Source organism: Synchiropus splendidus, chromosome 4, assembly GCF_027744825.2.
Source record: "Synchiropus splendidus isolate RoL2022-P1 chromosome 4, RoL_Sspl_1.0, whole genome shotgun sequence".
NCBI lineage: Eukaryota > Metazoa > Chordata > Actinopteri > Syngnathiformes > Callionymidae > Synchiropus > Synchiropus splendidus.
In genome coordinates, this window is record NC_071337.1 from 26,226,036 (window position 1) to 26,238,148 (window position 12,113).

General features: G+C 41.2%; 1 protein-coding gene across 2 annotated transcripts in view; it reads right to left on the reverse strand.

Moving 5' to 3' along the window:
- Positions 1-12,113, reverse strand: part of rassf3 (Ras association domain family member 3) — a 40,298-nt gene that overhangs the window by 11,391 nt on the left and 16,794 nt on the right. The window contains exon 1 of one of the 2 annotated variants that reach the window (XM_053862183.1): positions 11,061-11,502. The exons of the other annotated variant lie outside the window; for it this stretch is intronic. Coding sequence (XP_053718158.1) covers positions 11,061-11,183 — 123 coding nt within the window. The 5' untranslated portion in view covers positions 11,184-11,502. Of the gene's footprint in view, positions 1-11,060; positions 11,503-12,113 lie in introns of those variants that run through there. 2 annotated transcript variants of the gene reach the window in all.

Below are 12,113 nucleotides of genomic sequence, written 5' to 3' on the forward strand. Positions count from 1 at the left end.
CTCGGATTGCTTTGTAGACTGTCTAGCGAGTTCACACAGTTTCGATGCAGCGTTGGAGGTTTGACTTTAAAAAAAATGTGTAACCGAGCCGGCGAGGTGGTTTGCTGATGAATGTTTGTGTTCAAGTGAGTGGGCTGCTGTGGGCTGAGATTGTGAAATTCTAAGGTCTGAGTCTAGAGGAGTAAACGCCAGGGCAGTGATCCAATGATAAGTCAGGAGTGCTGAGTGTTTTCTTCCCACCCCCAGGGCAACCTATTTCACATCATGTTTGGTGTCTAATGTATTCATATTTCGACACATGGATCAGAACCGTTACACCCTTGTGATTAGCAACTTAGACACAGTACGTCCTGGACAAAAGCATGACTAACAACATCAACAGAAGCTAGTGAACAGTTTGAGGCTGGCTTCTGATCATGAGGAAAGAGCCGTTAGCTGTGATAAAGAGAACAAGTCGGCACTGCACAGAAGAATTTCCGTGACTCAGACGTGATGCAACAGAGCAGCCGACGAGTCAACATCAATCACGCTCTCTAGTTTTGAACAGAACAGCTGTAATTCACCATTAAAAAAAAAACTCCATTATAAATTATACTGGCAATCCTCTTTGAGACAGAAAGCCAGGATCAGATTTTAAGCTTCTTTTAAAACAGAACCTTCAGGCTCCACTTGAACCGACCACCCTCTTGACTCAGTAGGAACAGTTGTGCAACGCTGACATAAGAATGGTGCAATTTCTTTCTGCATCAATCTCTTCATCTTCCCCTTTCCTCCCGTAGAGTTTTGGGGGTGGAGGTGCCCCTCAATACTCACCCAGACTAAGGTTGGATTTATATATTTTTCTCATGAGCTGCATTGCTTTGCTCCTTCCTTTCCTTTAAGTTTTTACAGTTTCAGTAGTGAAAGAAACATATGTTATTCACATCAATGTATGCGTCAGTTCATCTCATTTTATCACAACATTAGGCCTGGCCTATAGGGAAGAAGAGTTTATTGTTGATTGCAGAATATTTCCTGTTGAAAACAACAAATAGCTGAATTGCAAGCGTAATATTGTCAAAACAAACTGCAATACAAGGGTTTTCCCCAAATAATTCAGCCCTAACGCACAGTGGCGCAGTGACCTGGTGCGCTCCATGAAATATTAAAAATTGCAGCAACAGTTCAGCCACACTATCTTGAGCCTTCTGTTTACAGTATCAGCCTATCAACTGTAGCTAGAAGTGCCAGAAGGACAATAGTTCATTTGTTGTGGGTTTATCTACTTGAAAACACTTTAGCTTTTTGGAATGAATATTTTTGTTTGAAGGCTGAGTCCAAGTAAAAACTGCATTTATTCATTTGCATATTCATTTTTTATGTCAGAATATTTAATAAACATTTACTTTCTTTGAAAAATATGTCTAACATACATTCACGACTATTTATGCATAACTAGAAAAATGGTGAAAAACTATGAAAGTCACTGTTGAGCAACAGTGATACACAGCACTGGGGAGTTTGAAGTGCCTGTATAGGTGACCTTCTTAAATGTGTGTACTGTTCGATCAGGTTTAAAAAAGGAAAAAGAACGAAAAGTGACGACGTTTTTTTTTTTTTAACAGCATCTATTCAACGACTGACATTTAACCATATATGTATGCAGTTCGCCTACTGAGTAAAATAGCATGAAGTAAGTGCAATGATTAAGCGTCGATCACATCCTCTGTAAAGACACAGCAGTTGTTGCTCTCTGAAGAAGCAAAATGTGGAAGTGAAAGGCGGGCGTGTCTGCGTGGAGACTGACAACAGCAGACAAAGAAAACAATACCAGTGCAACGTGCAGCGCCGTGATTGCACGCAGCGATGACTGCTATGTCAAAACCCTTCACCTTTCTTTCTCACACTGCGTTGCATTCAGCCACAGGCCAGACTAAACACAAAGGGATTGACTTCTAAAAGGTCAGACTGAAAAACACAGGTGAGCTGGTTCGTGGAATCTCCTAAGCGCCACAGAGTATTTAGGCTCACAAAACATATAATAGCACAGGACAATACATGATCTCACACACAACACTACACTAAGTGTGTACGCTGTCATTACACGCCAACCTAGCAATGAGATGTTTCAATGAGAGGGACGTGCTGGATGCCTTTTGAGTGACTCTAATGTTTTCCTGACAATATGTTGACACTGACAGAAATGCTGATCCAATTCTGGCCAGTTCACACGATTGACTACAAACAAATACCCAAATATGTCACACATACTGTCTCAAAAATCCGACTTATGACTCGACCAACGTCCACCCGTACTTAGGACCACGGACTGCATTTTTTGGCATCGCGGCACGTAGCAGCCCGGCATCGCGTATGACAGTTACAGCAGCACAGTATCCCAGCATCTCACTCTCAAACAGCCATCTACCACTACAGTTGTACCTATAACCCTCGTGTCGGCTATTTTGAATAGCATTCGACTTACGTCCAATCCAGTTTACGACCGGTTGGTCGGAACCAATCCTGGTCATAAGTCAGATGTTACTTGTACATTAGCCTTCTTGCTCTTCAGCCCTTTTAGCACTCAAGTCCCATGTTTGTATAAATACCTTTCATGCAAAACCAACAAGTATCTTTAGCGAATAACCATGTAAATGCAAACAGTGTGGAAAAAAATAAGTTACATTTTTACAAGACACATTTACTATGGTGTGTATAAACCAACATTTTTTAGGGATGTCACAATACCACTTTTTTGCTGACAGAGTACGAGCACTGACATTTGAGTACTGGCTGATGCCAAGTACACGAACAACCATTTTAAATGATGTTTTTTTTTTTTTCCTTCAGCACATATTCCCTGAACAAACATGACACCACTGCCACATTTTCAAATTTGGCTGGGGAAGTACATATGATATATGATATCTAAGAGCCTAAGGCCTACTGGTTTACGTACAGAGTGTTCCCTCATATATCTTGTGGTTACGTTACGGAACCACACGCAATAATAATAAAATGAGTAGCATCACCACAATAACAACAAGAGTCCCTGTAACAACTCATGTCACTATTGAGCGTTTACTTGACCTAAACATGTTTAATATAATGGATATAATCAAATGAACAGTTTGAAATGTTGAGTTTCTTGTGGTAAAAGTAAAATTAACAATGCGATCAAGAACTCTAGCATGCATTACTTCGGTGTTGGGTTCACACAGTGCCGAGCTGCAGTCCACGTCGTAATGTTCCAGTTGCTCTTTAACTTTAAAATGCAATAACACAGTGTTTTCCCAGATTCATGTCACTTTTCACGCCCGATTACTGTCTGAATGGTAGTGCTATGTAAATAATAGAACCGTCGCCAATTTGAAGCAGCGCACTCGAGAGTGTCTACCTGCCTATTGTGCAGATGCTGGTATCGGTACCGGGACATTCCTTCTTCATTTGATGAACCTGCAGGCCCTTTGCCAGCGAAAAAAAACTCAACTTCACAACAAAAGACATGAACATAAAATTAAATCTTTTGAGTACTTCCTCGTTGTTCGTCGTACATTCAAGGAGTGTCTTTGGCATGTTGCAGTGCAATATGAAAACATTCTTTCAACATGCAGTGATTAAAAATAGGCCGGTTGTAAATTGCAGGTCGTGAATTTTGCAGATCGATTGTCGGCAGATGTTTTGGAAAGGTGTATTCCATGACTTATTCAGTCTGCCAACGGGTAACGTGATTAAATGTATGTATTGCTATTAGTTTACAAAAATGTCCAACATGTAGCGTCCCTCAAATACTTTCCCACTGTTTGAAACTCCAGTTCTATTAGCGCCGTTTCATCATTTATCATCCTTCCACTCTTACTTTCACATCAAACGGCACACAGACCGCTTCACAGCATGCTGTGGCTGACTAATAATGATGCCCAGAGATCTCGGTCAGACTAAAGCTCTCACAGATGAGCGACGCCACCACACGCTTCATTACTGTTCTTATAAACACAGAGAGGCAGCGCCTGGATGCACTTTTCTGCCCACTTTTTAACAGTCCGAGATTAAAAGAAAACCCCAGATGGAAGCAAGAGAAAACTGTATGTTTAATTCAAAACTATTGTTGCCAGTTGACTGACTGATTATGTTGCACAACTCAGGCTTCAACTTCCTCCTCATTCATACAAATCAAACACAATCGCTTCCAACTGCCTCTTTGAACCATCCTACATCGGTCACCATGCTGACATGACCATGACACTTTAACCCCAGCGACCTCTAAGATTGAAGCCCGCCAGTGTTTTTCTGCTCTCAGGCTTTTGTGAGGTAAAAAAGATAAAACATTTCAATTTTATTTATCTCATTAATTATCTGCAGTTCAAATACATAAAAGTTTTTAGGACTTGTTAAGTATTTGTGTTATTCATCATCAAAAAAACTCTAGACCATCGAATGCGTCCCTTTAATTTCCGTACTGCAACAACACTATAGTGTGTTGTGTAGTTAACTTTCATTACATGGTTTGACAGTTTATTTTGGACTAACTCTCCTGTAAATTGAATGTGCTGATAGCAATATAAACATGAAAGAGAATCGTCCTTAATTCCGTGTTTGATCATTTACATTTAACCATTAACAAACACTGCATGAGCGCTGTATTACTCCACCTTTATACTACAGCTTTCCCCAACTGAACACTTTACAATCTACAAGATCGCTGCGTCAGTGCTTCTAGAATAAACAACCCAGGGAACCATACAGGATCAAGTCTTAGCTCATTGACAGTAGAACCATATTTTACACACAGATTTGTTAAAATAGGACATTGTGAAGCGTAACAACAGTACAAGACAGGCATGAGTCTTGCAGATTCCTTCAGCATGGATTAGTCTGTGAACGTCATCTTGCTCTTGACCTTGTAATCTGAAGCTACAGGTGCACTGAGGGAGAGCAGTGGGAGAAGATATACGAGGAGGGTTGGAGGGCCACTTGACCAGCTGCTTGGCTGATAAAGGTTTGCTCAGGGACAGCTGCTGGTGATTCATTACTATAGACAACTACACATGCTGAAGGTTATGCATTACTGTGAACACATTCATTTACTTTAGACATGACCAAGATCAACATAAGTTTACAAAACTGCATTTCACAGTCAGTCTACCGGAATTACAGCTAATTCAGGCAAGTGGAGTCTGTGCTTCAAATGTTAGGAGCCAACAGTCAGGTCACACTCATATCCTCCATGACGCAGGCTGCTCCTTTCAAAGGCACATTTATCGTATTATACAACAGAACTGCTTCTGCAGCAAGAGGTGTGTGTGTGTGTGTTGCAGTGTGTGCTCACTAGTTTGCTCTCTGTCCTGTTAGAAGAGATAGCGTGGGCCCTGTTGTTAAGAACAATTCCATTTATGTTGCCTTTGGAGAAGCACAGAGGTTGGCTGGTAATTCAGCCTCATAAAAGGTTTATGTAACCTGCACTGAGTCAGTCAGACCCCAGTGTAAATATAATTGAGCGATAAAAAACACACAAAGGCACTTGTCGGTTGAATTGCATGAACCTTGGGAATATACTAGCTTTTAATTTTACAGATTAGATAAGTTTGTATTATATGTAACAGAACTACGAAATAAAAAGGATGTAAGATAACTGGACAAGAAAATATCGTCACAAAGAATCTTCATGACCTAGGTTGTTTGCTATATAATTCTCCTGTTTCAGTGCTAGGCAAGTTTATTCATACTTAGGTGGATTTAATTCCAAATTAAACTTCCTCATCTGTCATCCCTCGGTAATGAGTACAAGTCTCTGTACTCATGACAAAGTCGCTGGTTAACCATGCGTCATTAAGAAGCAGAATGTGATATTTATGGTTGGAAATGACATTGTTGTGAGTCAAAACACCTTCAAAGTGTGACAGGCAGAGGCTTAATCACAATGGGCAAACGGCACATACACAAACACCCTTGGTGCCTCACATGATGCCAGCGAGCCAGCATGTGGCTCCCTGTTGTGGTCGCTGAGGTAACTTTAATCACAGGGTAAATAGAAGCTCTTGTGAAATCCTCTTTGGCTTCAACAACAACCGAGTAAATCAAGCGCTTGCAGACTGAGAAGCGTTCTTAACAGGGTTCAATATGCACCACGAAGTGTCACCGTATTGTCTTTAGAAGGCACCAGAGCAAGGGCCAAGGACATCGTAACATCAATGCAACAAACATAGGGACACATGGTTTGGATTTGAAACACAATGTCTGTAGTAGTGTTTACTCTGGCACGATGGAAATTAAATAGCTTGGTTTAGGATATGCATGCAAAGCGTTTTCAGTCATTTCCCAGACCAAGACATTTCATGTTGCCTTGTGTTTGTTTGGAAATCCCACAGACAGTTGGGTGGCCTCGGCGTGGTGGGAGGACAGGACATTGGGGTGAGAACTAGCTGGAAGTGACACACAATGGAGGAGGAACCACATTGAATAGCAGGGATTGATGGAATGAAGGGTGAGGATGCAGAGGAAGGAACTCTAGAGACGGAGAATGTGAGAGATGATGACATTTTTAGTCAAGAGAAAATATACATGGAACAATAATTTGGAGCAGTTTATGTGACAAAGAGCAAGATCGCCTTCTATATATATATATATCTCATTGTCTTTGTTTGTGTATGATATATATACATATATATATATATATACATATATATATATATATCATCAAATCAACGTGGATTACTTGGTATAAATTTGACTTAATTCTTGTTTCATCATTTGGCTCTGAATTCTAAACTTTTTTTTATGATTTTTTTTTAAATTAAAGACGTGTAATGTCTTTTTAATTTTTTTTTTTTAATTAAAGACATGTAATGAAGATGGTGGCTAGTGTTGTCAGGCCTGTCCACCAGCTGAAAACCCAGGTACCACTTCACTAGTCAGTCATACCTACTTCATTCTTCAATTTAATTTCACACTTATGTACATGGTATTATATATGGAGTATGAACGACACAGCATTTTTCCACTCTCCTTCCACTCAGCAGAAAAGCTTAAAACAAAACACCAATCGCTGGTGTTGTAAACACTTGTCATAGAGTCAATCACAGACTTGGCTATTGCAATACGAAAATGACTAAATCTGAGATGTCAAAAATGACATGTTGGATATTACTAGAGACACTATAACACACTAGAGGAAGAAAGGAAGAGGGTCAGATGAGATTCATATCGGTTCCAAGGAGAAAAGGCTGAGCATCAGTTCCAGATAACAAGCCAGCGATAGTTTCGAGTTCACAGATAAAACAGATAATAACAAAAATGTGTACTGCCTGCTTGCACTGCATTTTCCAGAATCAACCAAACAGTTGATGGACAACCGTGTTTACACAGCACAAGCTTGACCTATGCAACCCTCAGCAGCAGAGAAACATGAAAGCATGAAGCAATATGTGTTGAAAAATGAGTGAAGGAAGAACAAGCAAAAAAGGCACACAAATTATACAATAATGTCACTTTTGACTTTAGTTCTTTCGAAAGTCAAACGGCAGTTCATCCGCCCTCGTCACACTCAACAGTTGCGAATGGCGAGGAAATACCAGGCTCTCTTCCAGATTGACGTGTAAATAAAGCCCTGGATGAATCGGTGACACGGTGCTACGGGTCAACATTAATGCTGACAGGAAATATGGCTGTGGCATCCAAAGAGGATTTGTAGGCTGGAGATTGTCGGGTTGATTGAAGCACTCGCAGCATGATGAGGTTAATGCTTTTTGGTATCGTACAGTGCACAGCTTATGCATGTCTAATTGATTCTGCATTCAAAGTTATGAAGTGAAAGCCTCCGAGCGCGAGCGTTTTACAACTCAACTATTATCTCCTATCTGGGGGTGGGGGATATTTCTGAGTCGTTGTTTATATACTTGTATTTAATAGTGGTCTACTTTGCACGCTAACTGAAAAATTAAAATGCTTGGTCAAATATCCCATGTTTTTTTATGTTTCAGACTTTGCTTTTCAAATAAAAACAACAAATAAAAACATAACATAATATCCCATCATATGATAAGCTGATAATGTAAACAGGGTCTAGATAGTTTGGTTGAACACTCATTGCAAAGTGCAATTCTATTTTCGCTCGGCAATATGTTAAAAGAACTGAAAACAACACTGTATGCAGACTTTGGATCACACTTGGCACTGAGGCATCGCATGCGTCTCAACCAGCCGCCTTAATACAATGACAACATGGTCAATAATGAAATGATTAAATAAAGAGGAAACATGTGATACATGGATGACAAACATTTTGTTCGGTCACCAGCTGACTGGACAGCGAGCTGCGGAGTTGGTGCCACCGAAGTGGAGGATTGTGTTGAATAATTGTGTTGCCAGGTTTTTCTTGGTGCTTCAAAATGGTGGACTGGTTGGTAAAATTTCGTCAGAGGGCTCACAGATCATTTCACCTCTGATGCGCATTTTTGCATTAAAAAATATATATTTTCGATAGTCGATTAGAAGCAAAAATCACGATTCAGGCTGTGCGACACGGTGTTTGATCACGTCACACACCCACTATTCTGAATGTTGCTTTTTTCCCCACTACTCGGCCAAATATATTTGGCCACCAATATATGAGGATAGTAGCGTTTCTACGCAACTGTCTACATAACACTGACAGTAAAGTTGCTAACAACTTTACAACAACAACAAACCGCAAATTTCGCAACCATGAGACTCCCATGTGAACACTGACAACCTCCTTCATTCTGTTGACATTTGTGCCGAGGATCAACAGCAGATCTAAAACAGCCAAGATAAGAGGCTAAAAAAGGAGAGTCAATGCCTGAAAACTGACTCAGCTCCAGAGCCAGAGTCACGTACAAAGATCCAGTATCTCCTCCTCCTGATCAGGGGTTGAAGAAATCCAAATTGTGAGCTACTTTATCATATATGGTGGTTGACATAACAGTGACGTGTTCTATTAAAGCAATCATGTCAGTCTGTAGATACACTACTGCTAGCTTTGAGAGTTGGACATGCGAAAACAAACCAACCACACAACCTGACAGTGTCAGCCCAAATAGGGGGCCAGGGGACGAGTCTGCAAGCGCCAATCAACATTCTGTCTGATAAACAACCCCAAGTAAACCCACAGACTGGGGATGAGCTGCTTTGACTGTCCACCACGTGTGTATATCTCTGCGTCCTGGGGGTTGGGCGAGATTAACCACTTGTCTTTTGCTTTTTTGGGTTTTTTTTCACGAGACACAGAGACCCACTGCTCCTCATGCCATCTCATGACAGAGGAGCCATTAAACGCTGGAAAGGTGATCGGGTACAGAAGAAGCTGTTTTGCCCACAAGTGTGCGTGTGTAGTGTGTGTTTGTGTGTGTGCTTGCACGTCTTGGTTAATGAACATTTGAGAAAGCTTCTGTGCCTCTCTGTTGGTTTCCCTTTATTAAACTTCTTCTTTCAGTTGTCCACAGCCGCATGAGACCTTAATGAGAAATATCTGTCCGCTGCTGGGAGACACTTTGATTAAAAGTTGAACATATAAAGCACACAGGCCAACTCCTATATTATTGAGAATACCCCTTACACTCTGTTCATTGTGGCTATGCTGAAATAGAAACTGTCCACAGAAGCTGATAGCAGGGGTTGATATGAGGACAAGAGACATCAACCAACAGAAGGTTCAGCTTGTTAAGGTGCTCTAAAGTATGTCCAATAAATAGCTGCAGAGGGGAGTCAGTCGAAACCCCTCCACTGGCATGTCAGTGTCTAGAGCCATGGGAATGTTGGCAGCAGCAATGTGAGAGGCCAGAGTCAATGGACCCGGGCAGGTTGTATTTTAACTGGACTGAATCTAATGCATTGTATAAGGGTTGAACATTTCCAAGAGGTTCACAATAACTTATTTGAAGTTAAGTACCTAAGATGAACTTCACTAGACAATAGAGCAAGTATTAAACGGTACCCTTTGCTTTTCTTACAATTAGGAGCCCGTCTATGCAGCACAGCCACATATTTTTCCTAAGAACAGGTCCTGTCTGTTGCTGAAATTGCCACTGACATGTGGGAAACCACCGACTACAAGCCAGCAGCCAGTGGCCCATGTCAGGTCCAGAGTCGCAGGTCACGACCTTCCTTGCTGAACTGTATGTAGCACATTGTGCGTCCACTTGAAACACACACTGCCATGAGGAATTATAGGGCAGACATGAAAGGTCAGAGACTGCAGAATACGTCACACACACACACACCAAGTGCGCCAAGAAGAAGAATGGCTCGGTTCTTTACAGTGTGCTGAGGGTTGACATGAGGAACAAAACAGCTGTGTTTGCACTGCTGGCAGTATGTGTGTCTGTGTGTGTGAGTGAGTGTGAGTGTGTGTTCATCAAGGACATTTAAAGTGACCCACTTCTTAGTTCAAAATAGATGAAGACAAATATTTTTTCGTTTATCTTGATAAAACATACCGTGACTTGTTTAAACACAACTCACCAACTTCAGTTTAGAATGCTCTGGCTGACTGGCGACCGTATTTGGTTTCTTGAAATGGTCACAAGACTGAAGGCGCGGTAAACGTCAGTGTAAACTAAATATTAAACCAGCAGCTGAGTTTAAGCAAAGTCCTTAGCAAAATCAAAAATGGGAGCGATGGACATGTGTAGTGACAGACAATATATGGTGAACCCTGTTAAAAAGAGGATTAGACCGCAAACTTATCATGCCAACAGTCAAAGGTACAAAAGCTACAATGGGAATGGAGTCGAATTAAGGTCAGCCAGCATTTAGATAAACCTCGCCTCAACATTTAGAAACTGAAATTAAAACCTAAGATCCTGACAGTGGCCAGTGTCTGGCTGCATTGACTTGAGTTAGCTAACCTTGCAATGCAAAGTTAATGCTCTGTGTTGCGTTAACTCAAGAATATTCCATTTAAAATGACATCACAATAGAAAAAAAAGGCATTTCAGAAGGCAGCTCATCATGACGTCAGAGCCGGTGGAGACAGATGGCCGTGTAACCACCAAATAAGTTCCAATACACGGGCCACAAACAGGTGCATGATATGGACTAAATGGTGTATACGCTCGGGTTACCTTGCTCTCTGTGACTTTGCCCAAAGGTTTCTTGAAGAAAGAAGTCCGGGCAGTGAAAAAGTATTCCTCGGAGTCTTCCTCCAAGCTGCTGTAGCCACTGCTCATCGTGCTATTCCACGTCATTTGCGGCGGACACTTCTTGACACGAGCTCGACCGCATAAACCCCGCAGAGAAAACAACGAAAAGAGTTTGAACTATATCGGTCCGTAAGTGGTAACTGAAGGCGATGTTTCCTCTTTCAAATCCGCATAACCGTGTCCAACTCTTCCCACCTCCAGCTTCACCCCACAACTCGTTTCAACCTCGCCATGTTAGGGAAAAACAATCGACAGCCGGTAATCGTTCAGGACGAAGAGACATTTGCGCAAACAGCAATTCCGCGCGGGACGCTCCAGCCGAGCCAGGAGTCAGAGAACGTGTGAAGGCTTCCACTTCTGTGACAGCGGAGCTACAGTGGAACCCCGCCCACTACGAGGTCCCCACATGGACAGCCAATCGGTGGTTTCAGCGTCCATTGACCACGCCTTTTTAAAGCAAGTGGACCAATCAGGTAGCAGATGACGAGTTTAAGCGTAAACCGTGAAGATGAATGTGCAATTGTATCGTTACATTAATTGAATTAGTTGGGAATGGAGGTCAAACAGAGAACTACTAAAGATGAAATTCAGAATCGTATGGCCACTGTTACTGTCTTACATCCACAAATAAAAAAAATCATAATTTTGTTGTAAGTTTGTTGTGTTGTTTTGTCATAGGGAATGTAATATAATAATACAAACAGGTGTTGTTTATTAAAAGTGGGTTTTGCATAATAAGCTATTTATACTGAGTAATAATATTAAAACATGACCAGTGATGCACAAATTTATTGGTTAGAGATGTTTCATGGTTGTCTTGTAATTGCTGCAAGATAGTCGTTTGGTCAGTACAATGTACTATATTAACCATCTAACACCTTACAAGCCTCTAGTTTCTTAATGTACATGGCCAATGTCAACAACGTTATTTTCTCTCTCAAAGGACAGAGTAACTTTCAGAAAGCTTGGTTTCTG